Genomic DNA, 24001 nt, shown 5'->3' on the forward strand with positions numbered 1-24001 from the left:
TCCCAACGTATTGCAAGCCCCTTTAAAATGTCCACTATATGCCTTTAGAGGCAGAGGGTGGGGGGGTCCTGAAAGGAATTTAAATTGTACATTTGGCCAACATCATCATCATCTTGGAATTAATGACTTATTTTCACATGCTATTTTGAAGGCGATGCCTACAAATGTAATTTTACGTGGCTTGTATGTGGGTATGTGTATATATATTCCACATGTGCACGGATATGAACAACCTATGCGCGTGTGTACGAATATCCTATTCCGGGGTGGCGATGGCTGTGCACGCCTGTAATCCAACACCATAGAGGCGAGCGTTGGTGGATCGCACACATGTAGTGAAGCTTCCTTCCCCTTGGGCGTCCAGGTAGCCGTACCCTGGCTTTCCAGAAGATGGCGGTACGGCAAGCGGATTAATCCTCCACCTGTTTCCATCTGTACGGGGGGAAATGTTGCTCGCCTCGCACGAATGGGGTTTATCCAGGTGCTCTGGTTTCCTCGGTGGCGAGATGTTGACTACCTCGCCTGGTGTACTTGGAGGTCGTGGATTCGATCCCCACCCCGACATATTTGGAATTTGCGTGTCTCTCTCCCCGTGATCGCGTTCATTTTATCCGGGTCATTCGGTTTTTCCCTCCACATTGAGAAACAACATGCGTATAGAGTATTTGGCTGCTAGAAATGTCCACTTGATAAGCCACTTCGTTGAGCTATAATTTGTGGCCAGGTCGCTTCTGAAATAGAGCTATATAGCTCAGTGGGCCTTACCTGGTATAATACTAGTTTATAGTTTAGTTTAACTTTTGTGCAAACGCTCGTTAATAGGCTACACGCACCTTTATAGAGCAGGGCACTATATAAAAAGCTGCAGAGCTTGACCAATTGCTGGCACCGGTTCACCGCCTGGCTGCTGCCCTCCCGCTTGCCCGTGGTTCCTCACAACAAAATCACTGTGCGCATTCCAAATGTGTCTATTTAATTATGCATCCTACAGTACTGCTATGCGTATCCTATGGGTGCGTGTACGCATATGCACTACAGTAATACGGTACCATATACTAACTACCCTGCACTATATACGAACCTATAAATATCCTACTTATGTGGAAGTGCATGAATGTTCTAAGGATCCATGCCATCTTTGTGTATAAGGAATGTCCTATGTGCGATTATATGTGTATTCATTTGCACGTTACATGTGAATGTGTTTGTATTAATGTCCTATATGTTTTGACGTATTTTATATATGCTCTGTATACGTCTACAAATACCACACACACGTGTAGAGGTATGGATATCCTAGACAGTATTGTGTATGCTTATTCAAACCTCTGTGTGCGTACGTGTGCTAATTTCCCCCGTGTTCGTATGCCTTTGAATACATATTTAATATGCGCTGCTTTGGCGTATTGTGGCTGATTAATAAATTAAAATAAAGGCATCTGTTCCACCACCAAAAAAAATCAAAGAACAATTCAGTTAATCTGCCTATAGGCCTCTCTGGGCCAATGGTGTTCGGCAGCATCTATGAAAGAATGCAAACTCTACACCAGGTTTAACTTTATAGGTCTCGACTGCAGAGTGTGGCTTATTAAATGCATGCATTTGCGTGTACTAATGTCCTATAATGTGTTGAATTCATCTATTTATATACTGGACAAATACACACTCACACTCACCTGCATTAATTGTCCCAGGGCCCAGGCAGAGCCGTGTGCTAGGGCTGGCTGCTCAAGATGCTCTGCTCCCACAACGCACAGCCTCGCATTCTGACAGAAAACCCCCACACACACAGGAAGAGAGAGAGAGGGACCACCCAAAATAATGAATCACCGTCCCAAAGTACAATGAGCCCCTTTAAAGAGCAACTATATCTCTTCAGAGGCAAAGGGGGTCCCTGAAAGGGATTTTAATGAAGCATTCTGACAAACATTATTTTAAAGCTAATTCACATTTGAATGTTATTGTGAAGGCAGTGTAAATTATATGATTGAATTGTATTTGTACGTTCTGCCAAAACAACTCGCAACTCTGTGTTTAAGGTAGGAATATTTGATCCAATCTCTATCTCTATTTTCATCCAATTTGATCCAATTTTATGGCTATGCTACTGTGATGGGTGCTCGATCACTGTGGCTCGTCGATGCCCTATTTCATGTTTCCTCTACGTTATTTGATGTAAATAGGTTTTCCTGCACAGCGTCTAGGGAAACTTGTAGTATTAAGACGCCACATAAATCCAAATCATTATTATTGATGTTATTGTGGTGCAAGACAGTAACACTGCAATGTAATGTGGGAAATGCCATCTGGGGAGAGGCTGGCACAGTAGTGGGCTGATTATCCTGGCAGATCCAACCGAGGTGGTAAGGTCACATCCACCACAGTATAAAAAACGGGAGCCCTGGCTTGGTGCAAGGGACTGCTACGAGCCCTTCCACTGTAACTCAATTATCACTAGACCATGAAATAAAAACAAAACCATGTGCCCTTGGCCACACTTCAATTAGTAGAGCCAGAAGACTGAAGTCCCACCCTCTGGAAATCTCCATAAACAACGGGCAACTGCTTTACTGCAAACACCGAATGACGGACGGAATGCAAGGGCTGATGAGTCAAGATTCCTTTGATGACCTCCTTCGCCACGTGACTTTAATCCCCAAGTGGAACATTGCGTTAAAACCTGGGTAAAGTATATTGTAATGGATGGGCCAAATCAGCTTTATGATGGCAAGAGGCTACAAGATTTATGTGCTTGTAATTACAAATTCGCTGTTCCTTCACCGGCACATCCACAAGCAAGAACATCCACTGGACTATGTAGTGAAAATACAATATGAACTCGACACCAGCAACTACCATGGAGCTGATCTATCCGCTAACTTATGACTTGTCATCTCTACAATTCTCCTGACAGTCTTCCAACAGAGGAGCAGGCATCCACCTAGGACCACTTTCATACCAGCAATGCCTAGATCTCCCCTTAGCTGTTCAAAATTGTAACCAAGTGTTTGATCACCTCTTGTAGCGAAGATTGGCATGTTCCCTCCTCCTAATAATGCAGGGAATTGGGTAAGGTTAAGGACTTTGTTCATACAGCTGATATGGAAGTGCTGCAACCCATGCTTATTTGAATAGTGAAACATAATAATGTAATCCAATGATCCAGAAAAGCCACGTAAATCTTAAAGCGTGGCCAATTGTACGTGGGACGAAACCAGGGCACCTGGAGAAAATCCATGTGTAGTGACGTCAAGAGTGTCACGATGGTGGTAGCGCCAGGCACTGTCATAAGAGTGCTACTGTGCGTCTGGAACCTCTTTCTGGGGCCAGAGTGAGTACGGTATGCGTACGTGCCCCAGGGGGCATAGTCCTGATGGCGGCCTGAGAAAGGGCAAGTCAGGACGTGGTAGTGAGGGGGGCCCGGGGGGGGGGCTTGAGGGACACGTGACGCTCCACCGAGATCCCTCGGAAAGGGTCTCGAGGGGGACGTGACCGAGGGCGGAGCGGGGCCACGCTCGGGAGCATCAAGGGGCAGTCCCGAGAGCGTCCGAGGCTCGTCTTTGGAATCAGCCGTGGGTGCTGCGTCTCTTCGGTCTTCGCTCCCCGTCATGGGTCAATCAGCATGCAGGCTGACTGACCCATTCGTGTAGTTAACCCGCAACTCGCATAGTTAACTGTGTAGCTATCAATTAGCAGGAGAGCCACTGTACGTTTAGTTAAGTTACCCTGCTGGGGAGTTATTAAATTAACGTGTTGCCTCCAACTCGTGTGCGTGCCTCCGTACAACACACGGCACATGTACAGTAATTCAGATTTGTTCGTACCATCGTTCACAGCGACGTGAATTGGAGCAGATGCTGCCCAAGTGTTGAGGCCCAAAAGAAGGGTGACCACACTCAGCGCTCTACATGGATTAAGGAATTAAGGAATGTATTGCTGTACTGCCATCTACCAGATATCTAGGAGCCCAATTCTGCAACATCAATAATTTCCAGGCAGTCTCCCGTTCCCAGTACTAACCAGGACCACCCCTGCTTAGCCACTGAGATATAACGATATTGGGACACTCAAGGTGACTTGGTCAATTATAAAACTGCCCAGCATAGGGGCCGTCCACAAATGACGTCATGCACCTGGGGGGGTCAGACATTTGTGACGATGCCACGAGGGGGGAAATGTGACGTCACATCAAAATGCGCAACTTTAAATAAATATAGACAACACGTTCTACTTAATAATAGACTATTTAATAAATGTTTTCTCCTGTAACATCAGAGTACAGCGCCACATTAAATACGCACTACAATGACAATAGTTTATAGCGATTTGAAGCATGTTCTATTTGGGGGGAGGCATAGCTTTGTGACGTCATATTTGAGGGGGGGGTCTGACTTTTTGTGATGCCGTGACGAAGGGGGGGGGGGGGGGTCAAAAATGGTCCAAAATTTCGTGACGTCACCTATGGACGTCCCCATACACGAATAAAAAAGAATTCTTCTATGCAAGATTTAATGCACGTATCATGAGCATAAGAATCAATTTCAATAGATGCATTGTTACTTGCCCTGTGTATATGTATGTCATTCATAATCTACAGCCTTGTTGCCACTACACCGGTCTACACACGTCATGTCGGTCATGGAATTATTTGACTATACTTCACCACGCTGGTCAGTGCGGACTGCTGAATGGAAACCCAGAACTGGTTAAGATATCACTCACCACTGCTGTTATCTGTTGGCGGGAATTGAACGCAGGTCGCCAAGCCAACAGCACCGTGCACTAACCACTAGGCCATCACTTCACACATATACCTACACAAAATAAAGACAAAGATCCCCTGTATAGCACAAGAGGGGGTGGGTGGCGAACACCACGGCTGGCCGTCTTTGTCTCCCCAATGCTGACGTTAACACACTGCACTAGGTACTAATTTATGGCTGAGGTGACCTAGGGGAGGCCCAGAACCGGTTCAGATGTCACCAATATTGGCCGTAAGCGGGTATCGAACTCAGGTGGTCGGGTTTGTAGCGCAGTGCGCTGACCACTTCAAACTCGCACCTATACACACAAACACTTACAAACATACATACAATATACCTACAACTACATTCTCATATATACCTAAAAATGCACACACCTATACACATACACCTACATACTCACACGCAAACGGTCATATGCATTGTAAAACCCTAAAACCCTAACTGGACAGCCCCGGTATGTATTATATACATGAGCTGTAGTTTATGCTTGAGTGAACCGTGACCGAAAGGGAAAAAGTATATATGCGTGTATTGTGTAACCTCAAGTCAGTGTCAGGTTACTTAGATACCGACCCTGTTTGGCGACCTTAAAATACACACACCACGCCAACCAGCAGCTCACAGAGAGACCGGGACACGGAGAGGGACACGGAAGAGACACGGGGAGACACGGAGAGACACGGGGGAAAGTAGTGAGACAAGGAGACACAGAGCAATAGGGAGACACAGGGAGGCGATAGGGTGAGACTCGGAGGCACACAAGAAGGCGAGGAAAGGGAACAGGCAGACGCAGAGACAAGGAAACAAGGACACGTGAGCAGAAAGAGACACAAAGTGATAAACGTTAGGTTACACATACATACACAGAAACACAGAGGCATACAGACACTGGGAGGCACACAGAGATTCAGGATACACACAAACAGACCGAAGTAACAACACAGACACACAGACTTAGGGAGAAAGCCACAGGAAGACAACTACACATGCAGACAGAGACACACAAATACACAGGGAGACAGACACGCAGAAAAGACGTGGAAAGACAGACACACGCACAGTTAGACTCCAGTAAAGACACTGAGGCACACATACACATATAGATACACAACATAGAGACAGGAAGACAGAGAAACACATTGCGGCCTCGGAGGAAGGCAACACACCCAGTTAGACCCCAAGTAAGAACGCAGAGGCACACAGGGGCTTAAAAGCAGAGGCAGAAAGACAGCGACGCGCAGAACTTGGAGACATGGGGCCGCCAAGTCCACCTCGCTGCCAGGAGATGGAGCGCGAGGCGAAACCTTCCCCTCTGTATCCCTGCACCCCGGAGAATCCCCTGGAGGTGGAGGAGGTTATGCAGTGCTACGTGTACGACTCCCAGGGCCTGGGCGTCACCTTCAGCAGCCTCTTCCCGCAGCACGGCACGACAATCGTCATCCTCGTGCGGGTCAGTGGGTCAATCGGTCAGCGAATGGGGCCAGGTGGTCGGTGAGTGAATAGTTCAGCGGGGTAAAGAGTAAATATCTAGATGGAGAGGTAAGTCGGTGGATCAATATATAAGTGGGGCAAGAGCTTATATTCAAGGGGTCAGACTATCAGTGGGAAGTTTGGTAAGGCAGCAACTGAGCCAAGAAGGAGTGTCATTGGGTCAAGCGGCCAGTATGTCGATAATAGCTGGTTCAGTGGTTCAATGAGTCAACAACTGGGTCAAGTAGTCAGTGTATCCAAGTGGGGAAATAGGTCAGCATTGCAAGGATAAGAAGTGAGTTTCTGGCTAGGTCAACGGGGTTTCTGGTGTAATAGTAAAGAGGTCAGAAAAGAACTGGGTCAATGAAAATAGGTTAAGGCACCATGCAAGGAGGTGGGTTCGTTGTATTAATGCACAGTGTGTGAGAATGTTTGTACGTATGCGTATGGAGTCAAGTCAATTTTATTCTTGTATGGATGTGTGAATGTGCCTGTGTGTACGTGGCCTCAAAGTGCATCTGGCCTGGCACAAGTGCCGTGGCGACGTCAATGACAGGTGTTGTTGTGTGTACGTGTGAGTGTATATTGATTCATGTGTGCATGTATGTGTGTGTGTACAGCACTTCTTGTGCTACGCATGTCAGGAATATGTTCAAGATCTCAGTCGAATTCCAGAAAATCTTCTCGAGGTGATACACTGTCAAAACACACGCACACATACATACACAACGATAACGATCACTTATGTATCCTTACAGTCAGTTGGGGCAAGTGTTATTAGTACACATGCAACAATTCACTTTCTTTACGATTCGATTGTCACAATTTGGGTTGATGATGAGATTCAATGAATCAATTAGCTTTGCCGCTGTGGTGCATGTAGCACCTCCAGTGGATGCAGGGGTCATTATGGGCGGTCTCGTGGTCTCGCGGTCTCGTGGTAGCCGCTTGTTGCTGGAGCTTCACGGTTCGAATCCAGTGGACTTTTTTAAAATTAATATAGCGGGTGGCGAGATGTTAACTACCTCGCCTGGTATGCAGACGGTCGTGGAGTTTGCATGTTCTCCCCTGGGTTGAGTAGATTTTTCTTCGGGTCCTCTGGTTTTTCCCTACATATTTAGAATAAACACGCGTTTAGAGTGTTTGGCTGCTATAAATTTGCACGTGATAAGTCAGTTCGTTAATCTATCACTTGTGACCAGGTCGCTTCTGAAAAATAGCAATATAGCTCAGTGAGCCTTACGTTGTAAAAGAAAAATGTGTTTAGGGTGTATTAACCGCAAAAATAGGCGCCGTCTACTTTCGCAGTGTATTTGTGTGAAGGCGTCATCGTCCACATTTTAAAACTTACACCCAAATTACTCAATGGGGATGATACACAGCAACCACCGCGCCCCCCCGGTTGTGATAAGTTGACAGGGATCTTCCTGAACAAGAGTCACGAGACTCAGTGAGGCTTACCTGGGTAAACAAGTGTGATCATAACAACAACAAATACATAAATAACATGCGCCCATTGTATACACCGTAATAAAATTGAAAATAATCCATTCTTACGATCAATTATTTGATTCGTGTTTTGCGAATGTAATAATTGAGTTCAATTTGATACCTTAATACCGGCGTTATGGAATTGTGTAGGCAGCACTCGCTGACTGTCTCCATAGCGCAGCAAATAACAAACATACTGGGTTATTGTATCATGCTGGATTTGACCCAGAGGAAACCCAGGTCAGATTCAGATGGTATTTGTCACTGATGTTAACTCTAACTGGGTTTTGTACCCAGGGGGGCGAGTTTCATAGTGCAGTGCACGAACCACTACATCACCGGTCCACACCATACACAAAGACACATACCTACAGGAACACACATAAATACAAACACTTACCAATACTCGCCATTCGCCACTAAGTGACGGTCACGTCACCATGGCGACTGTGCCAGGCCAGGTGCACTTTGAGGCCAAATGAAATGTTGAATGTTCGCTGACAGGAGTTCAAGGGACGGACCTATGTACAAATATACATGCATGCATGTACTGTTTGTGTCTAAATACATAATAATGCCCTTTATTTATCCAAGGCATCTTTTTCACGAGAGTCTTGCATCGAGATTTTTTTTGCCAAATCAATCAACACGATAATTACCCAGAGCTTTAGTCATCTATTCCCTTACTCCTCCCCCAGCGACCAAAAAGCAATGTCTAGGGCAACAAATAACAACAACAACAACTACTACGGTCACTGGGGGGTCGTGTGACAGTCGAAGTGTTAATGAGCATTTTGGCCGAAGGGAGGAAATCAGAGTGTCTAGAGAAGACGGTCACCGCATCGCCGCGCTTTCAAGATGCGCTTCTGCGGCCGTCTGGAACATTCTTCCTTTCGATATTAGGAAGCCACTGGAGCTTTGTACTTTTAAATTCATCTAGATTGAAAACTAATTTCTTTAGAACTCCTTTTTGTGTTTAGCTTCTTGTCCTTCCCACACACCTCGATTAGCGTGGTTGGCTACGTACGGCGCGAAAGAAGTTCAACATTCATACATACAAAACCGAAGCATACACGGGCAGAGCACTCAAAGGTACAGATAGACGGATTCAAACATCCATTCCTGTGATACCATCTCCTGGCCACGTCACAACCCGAGCCTTAACATCTGCTATTCCTCGACAGTCTCCTATATAGTTACCAGCCAGGCTCACACCTGCTTAGGTGTCGAATTCCGAAGTGATCGGGCACACTCATGGTGAAACACCCATATTCCTTCGCATACACCTTTATCATTTATATGCACACATGTTTGTGTACATTTGTGTACAGTATTTCTGTGTGTATTTACGTGTGTGCATGTGCGTGGTTTTTTTTTGTAGGAGGCAAACGTACGGTTGGTGGTTATTGGTCAATCTATGCCACGTCATATTAAGGTAAAAAAAAAATACAAATCCGATATATAACCCTCGCCTCATCCAACATGCACCTCTCGTCCAATCTCATATTACACAGAACCTAGGGAAGTGTTGTAGATGTAATTAGGAAAAATATCATCCCATCTTATTTGGATAGAGATCTCAGGTAAATGTTGAGGATGTAATGCGGGATAGAAGGTTGTGATCAGTTAGACGTGTGTGTAGGATAGAGAGTGGAGGTTACTGAGATGGTATTAGAATGACACCCATAGGCTGCCGACCAAGGGGAAGATCTAAAATCAGAGGCTGGTGGCAATGAGACCATAAATGCGTACCTTAAAGGACGTGTCGACCCATGTTGTAACAAGGGGACGACCTGAAGCACAGACCATCGAGTTCAGGTGACTTTGCAACAGCTGTGGGATCTGGCAGAAGGAGGGGACGCAATGGCGAGGTGTAGGGGCATCAATGGAATTGGATAACCTCTTGTCCCAGACCATGTCTCAGATTTGTCTCGCGTGATATTTCGTGTTTCATATGGAGCAGCGATTCCGTGAACTCACGGGTTACAGGTACGAGCTATTTGTGGACCCAGATCGAGACATTTACAAGGCACTTGAACTCAAGATGGGAGAGGATGCTGACAAGATCTGTAAGTGTCTTCCTACACCTCCGCGTTCTCTCTTCTCCCCATGTGTTTCCTTTGTTCCCTTCGTTTCTTCCTTCATTTTCTTGTCACTATTTTCAACCCCTGAGGTCTCTATTATCATCCACATATTCTTCCAATAACACACCCCAAATCTCCATTCTCCTCTATATGTCTTTCACTGTCATATATTCCCTCCTTTCCCACACCTCCCTTCTCTTCCCTGTCTCCCTTATCTTCTCCCTGTTTCCCTTATCTTCTCCGTGTCTCCCTTCTCTCCATATCTCCCCCTTCTCCCTCTGTTTCTTTCCTTTATCTCCCCCTATGGCTCCCTTCTCCTCCATGTGTCTATTTTTTGTTTGCTTTCCCAAGTCTCCACAATCCTCACGTCTTCCTTCTCCTCCCTGTTATATTCCCCCTCCCCTCGCCCCATGTTATCATTCTTTAATCCATGTTTCCCTTCTCCTTCCCATTTCTCCACACAGATAAAAGTCCCCATGTCCACTGCGGGCTGTGGTGGGGGGTGGCTCGAGGTCTGTGGAGAGCCATGTGGAGCGAAAGTTTTGATTTCCAGGGGGACCCGAAACAACAGGGAGGTGCCTTAGTGCTCGGGCCAGGTCAGAAGAACCGTCACCCTAATTGTAACACAAACTCCAATACTAACCATAACCTTGACCCCCAACTATATAACAATGACCCTAACTCACACTACAACTGGTGTCAAATGCAATTTTAAAAAAATGGTTGCAGTGTTCTCAACTGCCTTGCTCAATGGAATGTTCTACAACTCAGAGTGAATCTTGATTTGAAGCTTTCGTGACTGCATGAATCCATTAAAACGTCGTGATATATTATTTTTTCTACCTACGTGACTTTACCGAAAGAACCAAAGAGTATGAACTCAGAGTGACTATAAATTTTTCTCAATAATTTCATTCTTTTGCGATTGCACACGCAGCAGTAGCAGCACTGCGATTGGCTGGATGTGGGTTAATTGGCCATGACAGTATAGAGATTCTTCGTTCATTTATATATATTATTTGTCAGTGAAAGTAATTAATTTAACTCATCATTTTTTCTTCTGTATTACAGTAGTTCATAAAAAGCATATACAGTGTTTGTTTAAATTCATAGACCGAGCAGGTGCCTTTCCTTACCTAGCTCCCCTGCCCTACGTGTGCAGGCACCTTTGGGTTAGGCTTCCAGATGAGAAGGGTGGAAAGAGGTTAAGCCTCAGGTGTTCTTTCCTGTAGCTGTGTTCATAATTAAAGACAATGGTTGTGATTGACCGCAATGGATCAATATAAAAACAAACAAACCATTAACAGTGTATTACATGGGACGCTGTGCAACATTTGAGGATTGCAACAAATTCACACGCAGGAAATTAGCTCCATTTCATTTCAGTTTAACTCTTCTCAATAACCCTAAACCCAGATACTTTAACTACAACATTAGCCCTAACACTAACACAAATATTAAATCCATCCAAAACCCTAACATTAAACCTTTCCCCGAATCATACCATTATCCCTAGACCCTATTTTTAAATCCTTTATATTAAGTTCACTTGCTTGCTTGCTTGCGCGCTTACGACCGTGCAAATCTTTCGGTCGTTTTTTTACCCACTTCCCGTGATCCAATCGAGCTGACATTTTGCACACAGAATTGTTGTGCGTGACAATTAATTTTCGTGAAAATTTTTTTCAAAAATTTTACACTTTTTAGGAATTTTTTTTATATGTAATTACCAATTGCTTAATGGTGGCAAGCAATCATCTGACCCATAGGTGGCAGCCATCTCAAGCCAGAGGACGAGAGGACTCTAGCCGCCACGCATATAAAGGATTTATAGTGAAAAACTTAGTTTTTACGGGTTAATTTTTTAAAACCAAACAAGGCCATAATATTAACCCTAACCCTATTACTAACCCTCACATTAACCCCAAAAATAAACCCAACTCTCATCTAAAAACGAAACAAAACATTAACCCGAACCTTAGATAGTTGCTCCTGTTTCTGCTACTGCTCATGAAGATGATTATATTGCTCCTACTGCTGCTGATGCCCATGATGACCATGACAAAGATTTTTCGATTTAAAGCTTTCGTGACTGCAGGGATTCATCTTCTTGGTTCTTTCGGTAAAGTCACGTAGAAGGAAACTAATAAAATAATAAAAATAAAACATAATAAAATACAATTCTCACGACGTTTCGGCCACAACGCAAGCAGCCTTCTCGACAGACCTGTTCTCCACCCGAAGACGGCTGCTTGCGTTGTGGCCGAAACGTCGTGAGAATTATTTTATTATTTTTATTTTTATTATTTTCCTTCTACGTGATTTTACCGAAATAACCAAGAACATGACGAAGATGCTGAACGCTGTGCCGGGTTGCAGGAGGCCGCGTGCTCTTCTCCCACCGCGACGAGGCTGTGCTGGATCACACGCCCATCAACCGCCTCCTCGCGGTCGCCGGAATCCCCCCCGTGGACTTCACACACAGACACATGGTCAAACACGTGTGACACTGACCCTTGACCCCTGACCCTACATGAATCTAATACTAACCCTAATACGAACGCTGACCCTACTAGTATTGACAGTAATACTATAAATACTGAAACTTATTCCTTAAAGCTGATCTTGAGTCGTTGAGGATGGAAAGTCAAGGGCAAGGCCGTCGTGTCTTGGAAATATTAGCAGCGTTGGTATTAGTGTTTGAATAGTAAGTGTAATATCAGTGTAAGCAATAGAAACACTGCAGTGATATGACCCTTATGAAAAATACAATTGTTTTACCAACTTCGTGTGCATTATTTTCATAAAATAAGCAGCTGAACTTTAGAGTATTTATTTATATGATGTCTGGAAGGCCAATAGGCTGGTGGACTGAGTTAGTTTGCGTGAAGAGATGGATTTTTGTTTACTGATGATGTACTGTTAGTATAGTAATACTACAATCACCCTAAAGCTAGAGATAGCATTGACCCTAACCATCACCATGAATCTAACAGCAGCTCTTATGTTAAACCAAACCCAAACACTAACTCTGACTCTAACCCTAACATTAAAACATGAGCGCTAACCTTATCACAGCAAAGCAAAGCTAGACCCAGACACGGACCGTAACACTAATCCGTAACATAGAAAATTATTCGAACACACTGGCCTTAAAATGAACCACAAGCCATTACACGCACAATCACTGAGAAAACTCTAACCCTAACTAATACTGGTCCGAGCTAACATTAATATTGACACCAACCCAAACATTTCTAGGGTCATCCCGTGAGTATTCACCAGGGGGCAGTATTGGCCTAATCCGTGTTCATAAACAAAGATGCCCATTTATCCTTGTAGACTGGCAGCCTATTAATGATGGCACGGTTGCCTAGCTACTCCTGCATTCCCAGTACTATTCACACTCTGCACCAGGTACATACCCATTTAAGGCTGAATCGACCTAGGGGAAGCACAGCGCAGGTTTACATTATAGCCACTGTTGTTATCGACTTCTGTTCATTGGGTTCGCAATGCCAAGGAAACCAGCGTGACACACACACCCTAGTGTAAGAGAGACACAGGAAATACCACATTAATATGAGTCAAGTATGTTCTTTACATATTCCTCTTCGTACGTATGGAGTGTTGCAGAGATAAGCAACCGATGTTTAGAACAGCAACACGTGTTATAAATGTATGTCTAAGTGCTTTAGCTTTTCAATGGCAGCGTTTGCAAGCTTTAGGAATTAAAACACAACCAATGTGGAATTCGATGCAATGTATGGTGCTCATTTTACATACTACTGTATGTACATAATATATGATCGGGATCACCCTGTGAATGATAATGAAGATGCTGCCGATGATGTTGTTGCTGCTGCAAGTGATAATGGTAACAGATGTATATGTTGCTGGTGTTGATGGCAATGTTGCTCAGAATAATAACGGTGAATATAAATATGCCGCTGCTGATGATGCTATTGAACACGGTGACGAATATAAATAGTATATGCTGCTGATGAAAATTAATGTGCTGTCGTTGCTGATGATGACACCGCTGTTGCTGCTGATAGTAATGAATATATCCTGCTGCAACTGTTACAGCTGATGATGAAACTCACTTCCCGTAATCAACTGCCCTGTTAATGACCTTGTCCCTGCTTTATCCAATGTCCCATCATTGTTACAGAAGAACCGAGTCGTTGGTCAATATTACGAACTGTATACACGCGCAACACCACATACACCCACTAAACACAGATTTATCAAGCTTAAATTTGCCACAAATGTGTAGTCGAGTCAGAACATTACTAGAAAAATCCCAAAACACATTTTATTTAATTGGGCCCCCAAACATTAGAACTCCCGAGGCTGACAGTTTCACTCATAAGGCGGGGTCAGTTTGATCTTCTTCATTGCTTTAAGTTCTGCTAAACACAAAAATACAACCCCTATCATTGGTGAACCAAGTCATTTGCTTCCCATAGAGCTCGATGCTAAATCTGATAGACAGTGGACAAAGCCCAGTACGATTGAAAGCTTTCCTGACTGCAGGGATTCATATTCTTGGTTCTTTCGGTAAAGTCACGTAGAAAGGAAATGATAATATAATTCATTACGACGCTGTCTTTCCGACAGCTCTGTTCTTCACCTGAGGACGGCTGCTTGCGTTGTGGCCGAAACGTCGTGAGAATTTTATGTCAAATTTTTTTGTATTTGATCATTTCCCTTCTACGTGACTTTACCGAAAGAACCAAGAATATAAAAAGGCCATTACCAGTACATATTGTACTTATGAACGTATGTATACAAACAAATATATGTTAAAACAACAATGCATATATTCTAATTTATATTGTCATCCCTTATCAATCCACTGCTGGATAAAGGACTCCCCAACTCAATGATGGGGGTTGTTTGACCACACTTTGCCAGGCGAGTCAATAAGACTGTCCACTTTTGTCTCTGCAGTGCAGCTAACTAAAACATCGCACCAAATACTCATTTAGGCCAAGTGGACCTAGGGGAGGCCCAGCATTAGTTCAGATATCATTTGCCACTGAAGTTAGCCATGGTCAAGAATCGAACTCACGGGGCATGCTTTGTAGTGCAGTGCACTAATCACTAGGCCACCACTCCACAGTGTGTACCGAACCTGTACACATGCACAAACATATGCACACTCGGACGCATGTACGCACACACATTATTGGAACACACGGAAGGCTGGCAGACATATTCAGGGAACATATGGGAGATGTTGCTACTGACGACCTCGCTAAATCAGTCACTAAAACATGTATAGGATACAGCAGCATCATATGTGGTGTCTTCTCCAACTTCACTATTCTCTGGGGAAGAGGAGAGACTTGAGGCTCAGAACCAGTGGCACACCCAGATACAATCTTAGGAAGGGGTTTGTTTCCAATGGAATGCAAAGTCACTCAAACGTTTCCATCTGGAAGTTCCAATGGGTGCTGAATCAAAATATGAAATCAGACTTTTGATAATGTAACGATTTGTTCACTTTTTGGAAGAGTGTGATGGTTATGACGTAAACACAAATTTAACATTGACATGGTAGAGTGTGATAAAAAAAACACTACCTGGCATTCCACAAAGCAGTATTATCCGCTAAAAAGGAGTGTAGGATACACCACCCGTGCAAAGTCTTTTGTTTTCTGTTTTCGAAAGGCATAGTCACATTTACACCCCTCACTACAAGGGGTGAATGTTAAACCGCCACATTTGGCCAGTCAGTATGTCAAAGTTAAACAGTGCGATTTTCCCGCAATAACGTTGCTTCGTTTAGTATAGGCTACAACAATGGGTATATAAAGTTGCACATGGCCCTGCAACATTTGTTGAAGCTTCCTTCGAAATGTATTGTGTTGATTGCAATCAATTGGCTGGACATAGGCGGTTACACGATCATTCACAGGAAGCTGAATTTGTATATATGCGATGGCAAGAAAATAACACTGAAAAAAATATTAATAAAATACATACACGCGAGTTATTTTCTAGTATTTTTACCATTTGCACGTATATTTACTGCCCTGACGGTTAAGGACGTTTTCTTTTATATGCGGACGGTAAACTGCTTTTCTTCGCCATGATCCCCTGCCGGGGTCACCCAGGTACAGGCAGGTAGGACGGGATCACACCTCTGGGGCCTCTATTTTACTGCACCGAAACTTCCTAGGCAGTGATCTTGTTAAACACCCCCGTAAAAAAATGTAAGCTGTGTTGTAAAAAAAAAGCAACGAGAACTGTAGTTAGTGTTCGACATAGGATGTTACTCAACATTTTAAAGAGCGCAACAGTAAGATGTGGGAACGTTGCGCAACATTTAACTTCAACTTGAGAGCCCCCCCAACCCCCCCACCCCCCCACCCCCCCGAGTGCCATCTTATACTCCGAGGGCTCGGTGGCGAGATATTAACTACCTCGCCTGGTATACAAGAGGTTGTGGGTTCGATTCCGACCTCTGACGCCTACTGTATATTTGGATTTTGCATGTTCTCCCCATGCTAGGCGTGGATTTTTCTCTGGGTCCTCTGGTTTTCCCTCAACATGCATCTCGATTATTTAGAGTATTTGGCTGCTATAAATTTACCATATACGCCACTTCAAGGAGCTATCATTCGTGACCAGGTTGGTGTGGAAAAAGAGCTATATAGCTCAGTGGGCCTTAACTGCTAAAATAAAAAAGTTTATAGTTTTACATTACAGTGTTTAATCACAGCACAACAACAAACAATATCATGCAAAACGAACGATACGGTTATCGTGGCTCTCATATGGCAGGGGAGACAGCTTATTCTAAATAACCTGCTATTTGTTTTTACTAAAACCTAATTAAAGGAAAAATGTAGCACAGTGCGCTAACCACTATGCTACCGCACCCCACCATGCCAAAACAATAAACTACAGATACACAGACATACACACATTATACATAAACACGTGCCCACAAACACACCACACAAATGTGATAATACAGCAATACACTTCCTTATTTTTGGGGGTTTGCATTTCAGCTTTAATTTCAAAATAAATTAACAAGCTCACTGCTCCAATCCACCCACGCAAACCAAGACAATCTCAGCCCCGAACATGGAATTCACGTAACACCACCTACCTAAATACGCAGACGATGGTGATTATTCGCTATTCGTTAAGTAACCTTCCTCAAGCCACACCGACGAAAACGTTGATGTATGGGGCAAGGGAAGGCCTTCAATCAGCAGTGCATTGATGCATATGCCAGGAGACGTAACATTAAGGTCGGATCAATCAACAGCAGCAACAGTAGTAGCTGCATCACCAGCATTATAATCATCATCATATCATTATGATGAAAATGAGCATCATCCCTCCGTGGTATATGAAGTAAATTGTTACACTTTGTGTTGCAGTCAACAACGATGGTTGTCCTCTGGTGCTATATGGTTAGACCGGCTCCTGCCTTATGAACGTGGCATTTCCATCACCCACTCAGGGCTGCCAATGAAGACGAATTGCACCCCACGCTCGTTTGAGCAGGGTAGTCGCTTTGACTTGTGATTGTCACCGTTATCACTAGTATACTGTTACACATGGGCTGGCATCTAACCCAGACATCGGTTCATCAGGGGGCTCTTGCCAGAAATACGTTGTTTTTTGTAAAAGCCACGATCAGATGAGTATAATTTTCTTGGTAAAATGCCTCGCTATCGCTTAAATTAGTCACTTTTTGTTGTTGACGTTGACGATTGCAATACTGCGGTGACAGATGCTGTTTGCTGAAAAGAAACAGGAAGTCTTGTAGTGAACTTGATAAGGGATGTTTGTGGGGGAGGGGAGGGTTCTGTGTCCGTTTGTGTGCGGGCGTGTGCGCTGTGTGCACGTGGGAGGGCCTCTGTTGGTGTGTGCGACACAAATTATTTGTACTTGTGCCCTTGTTTCTGTGTCTCTCTGTTGTGTTTGTCTTTGAGTCTCTGTGTGGAGGATCTTCATCTGCCTTTGTCTTTTGTGTGTGAGTGCTCCTAGCCTGGCACAAGCTCTGTGGAGATGTTACCGGCCACTTAGTGGCGAATGATGGCTGTTGTTGTGTATGACAGAGCAGTGGTTTAGTGGTTAGCAAACTGGTATCCCGAGTTCGATTCCTAGCCACGGCGAACAGTGGTTATATAATGAATGAGTCCTGGGCCTCCCCTAGGTTGATGCAGCAGTAAATCAGAATCATGTGTGATTTTTTTATATCAGCACTCGGGTGAGAAAAGCAACTGGTTGTGGTTCTGGTCACTGCACACCCCCTTGTGTACAATACTGGCCTTCATAGATTCTCGCTTGCAGCAATTGCCCCTAACAGTCTGTATGCCACACATTAAAAAAACGCAAACAGGTACTAATTCTAGATTTGAAGCTTTCGTGACTGCAAGGATTCATATTCTTAGGGTTTTTCGGTAAAGTCACGTAGGTAAACAATTGAAATTAATAAAATAAAAATAAAATAAAAATCACGACGTTTCGGAGGCAACACAAGCCTCCGTCTTCAGGTGGAAACGTCACAGCACGATAGCTGTATCAAGTAAGAGAAGTTCCAAGAAAACAGTCCTTGTATATATACTGGTACTACTAAAACAAAAACATCCACACACAAAGACAAGAAACCACGCGTACAATGAGATTCCCACACGTGCAGAGACGCGCACACCCCCCCCCCCCCTCGTGTGTGCACATTCTTTACACAGCCCGGCAGTGACACGTTCCCACACACCTGGCCTCTTAGAATTTCAATTACAGAGGGAAGCGCTTGTATGACAAGTCCTGACCGGTCTCCTACATTTCATTACGCGTAAATACAAACACACACACGCATACTATGCACTGTACGTATAACTATAATGTATATATAGATGCAGCCTATGACCAAATCATCTGGAATGCAGGTGATCTTGTCAGATCTCGGGAAGCGAAGCTCATCTAGATGGCAACGATGCATAACCAGGTGTTAAAGGCTGCAGAGCTATGCTGTGGGCAGTATAAGGCAGTGCAGCAATTATCAATTGTTTTACTGTACTTCTATGCTCCTGTAGTGGTGATAACTACTCGCTGTTCGCGAGCGGATCGTAAACAAGGTTTTCTCGCTCAAACGGTCAGGGTCAAATGGGGTGAGGTAGGATCCAAACGCCAGATTGGGAAGGACCAATCGGAGGGTTCCACAAGGTGGCCGGGGATTGGACAACCCGGCCACGAACAGGTATAAACGCCAGAGCGCTGAGAGCTCTTGGCCAGTTCTGCTACACGAAGACCCAAGTCGACCGAAGACATCTAGGACCCTGGACCAAGCCCTCCAGCCCTTATCAGGGCTCGGGCTCAGTGTCACCAGTGGTCGGGGAGAGATCCCCTAGGTCCAGCCAGAGGACGCTGGGATAGCAGGGAGATTAGATAGCCTGCAAGGTCCGGAGGCTTGTACCTTCTGAAGGTAACGGGTGAGGGGACCGTATACCCCTTAGTGTGATAGGGACTGTGTATTAAGACAATAAACAGTGTGTGCCATAAAGAAGTTTAGAAGTCCGTCCTTTACAACACTACACTCCTGCACCTGTGCTCCCCCCACCTAACCACTGACCAGCGTGGTGAAGTTTGGTGCGACCTGCACAGTATAGGAAGGACCTCATCGAGCAGTGGTAAACAAAGGAGCTGTGCACGTAAATCGGTTAGGCAAAGACATGTATACGTAACACGGAACTACCGGTACCCTTATCCGTGGAAATATGCGGGGCCAATATCGAGGATCCCATTGTCCGCGGTGTTATCTGCAATTTTACTCCTCTAAAAAAAAGTAGTCACGGAGATAACTCGACAGATAATCGGATGTATTTTTACATGATTCCTATTATGCACGAAACAATTGCAGATAATAGGATGGAGTTCCACAAACACATTTGTGAAAAAACTGAATAATCTCGGGTCATAGGAAAAAAAAGTGCCCGTGGATCATTGGAGATTATGCGTACCCTGAAGCTGCCGCAGATAATAGGAGTTGTGGATAATAGGACCGCGAATAAGAGGCGTTATCCTGTATAAACATACCATGTAGAAATACATATATGCACAAAAACATATGTAGTGACATCGCAGGATGTCACTGTGCTGTGCCGGCCCTAGAGAGGCACGGCGTGCGGTGTAACGACATCGCGGACACCACGTGGTGTGGGTGTAGTACCAGCCCTAGAGGGGCTCGGTGAGCGGTGTAACGACATCGCGGACACCACGTGGTGTGGGTGTAGTACCAGCCCTAGAGGGGCTCGGTGAGCGGTGTAACGACATCGCGGACACCACGTGGTGTGGGTGTAGTACCAGCCCTAGAGGGGCTCGGTGAGCGGTGTAACGACATCGCGGACACCACGTGGTGTGGGTGTAGTACCAGCCCTAGAGGGGCTCGGTGAGCGATGTAACGACATCGCGGACACCACGTGGTGTGGGTGTAGTACCAGCCCTAGAGGGGCTCGGTGAGCGGTGTAACGACATCGCGGACACCACGTGGTGTGGGTGTAGTACCAGCCCGAGAGGGATTCGGTGAGCGGTGTAACGACATCGCGGACACCACGTGGTGTGGGTGTAGTACCAGCCCGAGAGGGGCTCGGTGAGCGCTGGTTGATAGCGCTTGGTGGTACCACGCTTGGCGTGCAGTGCCAGCCCTACAGGACAGGGTGTGGGTGTGCCAGGGGTTACTAAAGGCCATGGCACTCTGGTTGACCCGAGAGGACACGTGACCGGTTAAGTCTGCGTGGTCCGGGTCGAGATCCTGCTCGAGGATTCTGGAAGGTGTGTCGGCGTCATTGCCCATGTGTACGTTTGTGTCTATGACGTAAATCCTTTACCCCCCACCGTACCTGGGGCGCTGAGTGTGTGTGGCACAGGGTAAGTGATTAGAGTCTCTGGGAGGACTTAAGCCATAACATCTCATGGGAAGGTTCTATTTTTATTCGATGTTTCTGTACTCAGGTAACCCAGAACCATAGGCTCAACAGGCCACATAGCTGACGCATTATAAAACAGTAACTTATCCAACCAAACTTGCACATGTACGGAAAAACCTTCATAACAACAAACTCATGCGAGTGGCTAAAAGTGAGTGAACACGGTTCACAACCTGCTGATGAGACTCATACATTTTAAACCCGTTCAGCTTGTCCGCTTAAACAAAGGTTGCGAAAAAACACTGGTTCATAACACCGATAGGCCGATGGACCAAAATGTATTTTTATTATTCAATATTGAAACAGATCCTTGCCTATGAATTGTGTTACCCACAATTAACGAAGACTGTGCGTGTTGAATACATGTTGAACTATAGATGCAAAGACACGTGACCATCCGACAAGACCCACTCATCGCACAGGGAATGCATGTTTTAAAGTTGCGTGTCTCTTGTGGCTCTTGGCCACATGAGGATAGTGATTTGTGGCTGGTTGGGTCAGGAAGTTTGGCCACACATTTGCCCATGCGATATATATACACACACACATCACACGTATACAGTAAATGCTTGTTTAACACAGCAGATGCATTCCTGAGAAGTGACACCTTAATCGAAAACATATTAAGCTCGAACTTACTTGTGTATACATTACCCGAGAATAACTAATTGAATCAAAAGAATGCAAATTTGAATCACTTTTGCACTATAAAATCAGTCTGCTGCTATAGCGGGACAAAGAACTGAGATGAGGGTATGTCACCGCGTACTCTATCATTCCACGCGTATACCCAGAATTCCCGTACCGCTCACCCATACAGCTCAAGAAAGTAGTTCGTCGTCGACCGTCCAAAAACTACGTTATAACTGTGTGCGTTTCGCGTTGTGCTAATTTTTTCCCCAAATAAAACAAGTATTTTACAGTGAAAACGCGTTGAGGACTTCCCGTAACACACACACACATTCATACATATACCAATATATACTACATGCAAAAATATCAAATGTTAAGCAATATAGATTGTTAGCAAGCATCCATTAAGGCCAGTACAACATACAAGGGGGTGGTGGGGCCAGAACCATGTCGAGTGGCCCTTATCTTTCCAGAACTGATATTTATACACCGCAATAGCTAAATTTAGGGTTGAGTCGACCGAGGTGAGGCCCAGAAAAGCTTCAGATACTACATGGCACTGATTATATCAATAGATGGCAAATTAAACCTAGAAACATAGTGCAGAGCCTAAACCAGTGCTCCAATGCTTTCCACACACATGTACAATATTACTGAATAAGAAGTGTGTTGGCAATTTTTCACCTGAATATATAGACAATCAGAGCCAGGGTTCGAACGCAGGATTGTATCTGTGCTGGAAACATTCAGACCAAGATCTAAATGGTGCCAGTTAGTGTATGATACAGCCATCAATTCATTATCCTCCCCAATAGGAAACTCATCAGAGATGGTAGTAGCTCAACGTCTCCAACAAGGTCATTATGCACCCCCTTCCTGACAGAGACATACTCAAACCTCAAAGCTAATATCTCAATAGTGTCAGCTCAGCCAATGTGAACCGATTGATGCACCAAACCAAAACCCAGGACTCGAACCTAACGTTTGTATGGTACTGGCTCTTTGTCTTTGACATGGTCATTATGAACCTGCCGAGCCACTCATCTCCTGCTCATGTGTCCACACACCACACACATGCCCAATGGGGTCTCCTTCCTAATCTCCCCAAGCTGAAAATAATCATTTTAGCTCCTGCTGTTAAACTGACATTTTGATGACATTTGACTAATTGGTTCCGAAAAAGAAATAAATATGTGTTACACGGTTAATAATTTATGAATGCCCCATTGCCAATCCGCACTCAACAACACCAGTAATATGATACTTGAGGGAAAAAAGCGATTTCATTTTTAAGAATTAAATCTTGAGTCGACCACAATTATCGTCATCTTTATGATTTCCACCATCACCATTAGCAGGATAATAATTTTCATCATCATGACCATCATCACCAGCAACAGCAGGATCATCATCATCAACATTTTCTTCATCATCATTATTAGCATCAACAGCAGCCTCGTCCTCATCGATAGCATATTTTCTTAATCAACATCATTAATATGATCATCAGCAGCAGAAGCAGCATAATCAATTTCAGAATCATATTATTCATCATATGATTCAAATACAAACTAAAGGCATTTTTTTTTTTATCCAGGCATACGCTGAAAATTAGGTCATCACATTTTGGACATATAACTGATTGGTCTAAATTAGTCATCGTTTTTTGGCACTCCACCGCCCCTCCTGTAAAGGTTTCCTGGCTTGGTTGAAAAGTCAGGATTGTGGTCTGGGATATGAAGACCTAATGGACGAAATTATCTTTTGTGATAACGTTTTTGTTGTTGTGCCTTTTGTTTTGGTGCCATTTAAATTTTTATTTTGCTTGGTAGTAGGGTTTTCATTTGCTGTATATGGGATTTGGTCCTCATATATAATTAGTGTACAGCGTTATGGGATGCAATTAGCATGAATTATGCTATATAAAATGAAAGTATTGTTATAATTAATTTATAACATCATCATTGATAGAGACCTTTAAAACTTAAAAGGATGAAAATAACAAGAGACAATTAATCTCAAAGGGGATTCATCTGGTTAAATAAAGGATGCCATTGAAAAGATAATGAACATCAGTGGCCTCTCATCTGGCTAAAGTGCTTACTTACTTCAATAAAGGACATTAATGACAAGAGATAACATATTATCGAATGAGAATCAAGGGTATTTTATAAAGAGACAAATGCCATTCTCTCTGACTCTACTTATGGGACCAAGAAGGCTGAAGCCGGTGCAAAATGTGCATAATTAAACAAACCCCAGTGCAAACGTTTTTGTCTGGAAGACAAATAGGCTAAGCAACATTCTAAGTTAACGCATACAAAAATATATTTGTATGAATATTGACAAGCGATCATGTATTCAATCTAATCTCATATAGTGAAATGTAAGATATCAACCTCTGTGTTTATGTCACACATTTTTTCTGTATTAAATGCCATGTCTCCATTTATAATTCACTTGGAAAATCACAAGGATTGATAAAAATTTACTCACAAACAGAATAGAAATGTGTACGTGGTTTATATTCCACTGAATAAATGCATTTAGTTTGCAGTGAATACATCTAAAATTTAAACAAACTATAAGGTAAGATGGA

The 24001-nt window shown here is 44.1% G+C and overlaps 2 protein-coding genes and 1 long non-coding RNA gene across 3 annotated transcripts in view; 1 reads left to right on the forward strand and 2 right to left on the reverse strand.

Moving 5' to 3' along the window:
• The window catches only part of LOC133346559 (disabled homolog 1-like), a 37364-nt gene extending 33994 nt beyond the window's left edge, over positions 1 to 3370 (reverse strand). The window contains 1 exon segment of the mRNA XM_061558203.1: positions 1677 to 3370. The gene's annotated coding sequence lies outside the window, so the exon portion shown is untranslated.
• A 1955-nt stretch (positions 3371 to 5325) lies between these two features.
• PRXL2C (peroxiredoxin like 2C) lies at positions 5326 to 15788 on the forward strand. Its single transcript, XM_061558205.1, has 6 exons — positions 5326 to 6216; positions 6857 to 6925; positions 9109 to 9162; positions 9691 to 9796; positions 10276 to 10407; positions 12191 to 15788. The coding sequence occupies exons 1-6, from the start codon at positions 6019 to 6021 to the stop codon at positions 12316 to 12318; spliced, it is 687 nt and encodes a 228-aa protein (XP_061414189.1). The 5' UTR covers positions 5326 to 6018; the 3' UTR covers positions 12319 to 15788.
• LOC133346564 (uncharacterized) overlaps positions 6210 to 24001 on the reverse strand; it is a 45935-nt gene continuing 28143 nt past the window's right edge. Inside the window, exons 3-4 of the long non-coding RNA XR_009755574.1 lie at positions 9480 to 9569; positions 6210 to 6933 (exon numbers count right to left, since the gene is read on the reverse strand). This is a non-coding gene — a long non-coding RNA (uncharacterized LOC133346564). The remainder of the gene's footprint in view (positions 6934 to 9479; positions 9570 to 24001) is intronic.

Source organism: Lethenteron reissneri, chromosome 24 (genome assembly GCF_015708825.2).
Source record: "Lethenteron reissneri isolate LAM-NWPU_2019-01 chromosome 24, ASM1570882v1, whole genome shotgun sequence".
Taxonomy (NCBI): Eukaryota; Metazoa; Chordata; class Hyperoartia; order Petromyzontiformes; family Petromyzontidae; genus Lethenteron; species Lethenteron reissneri.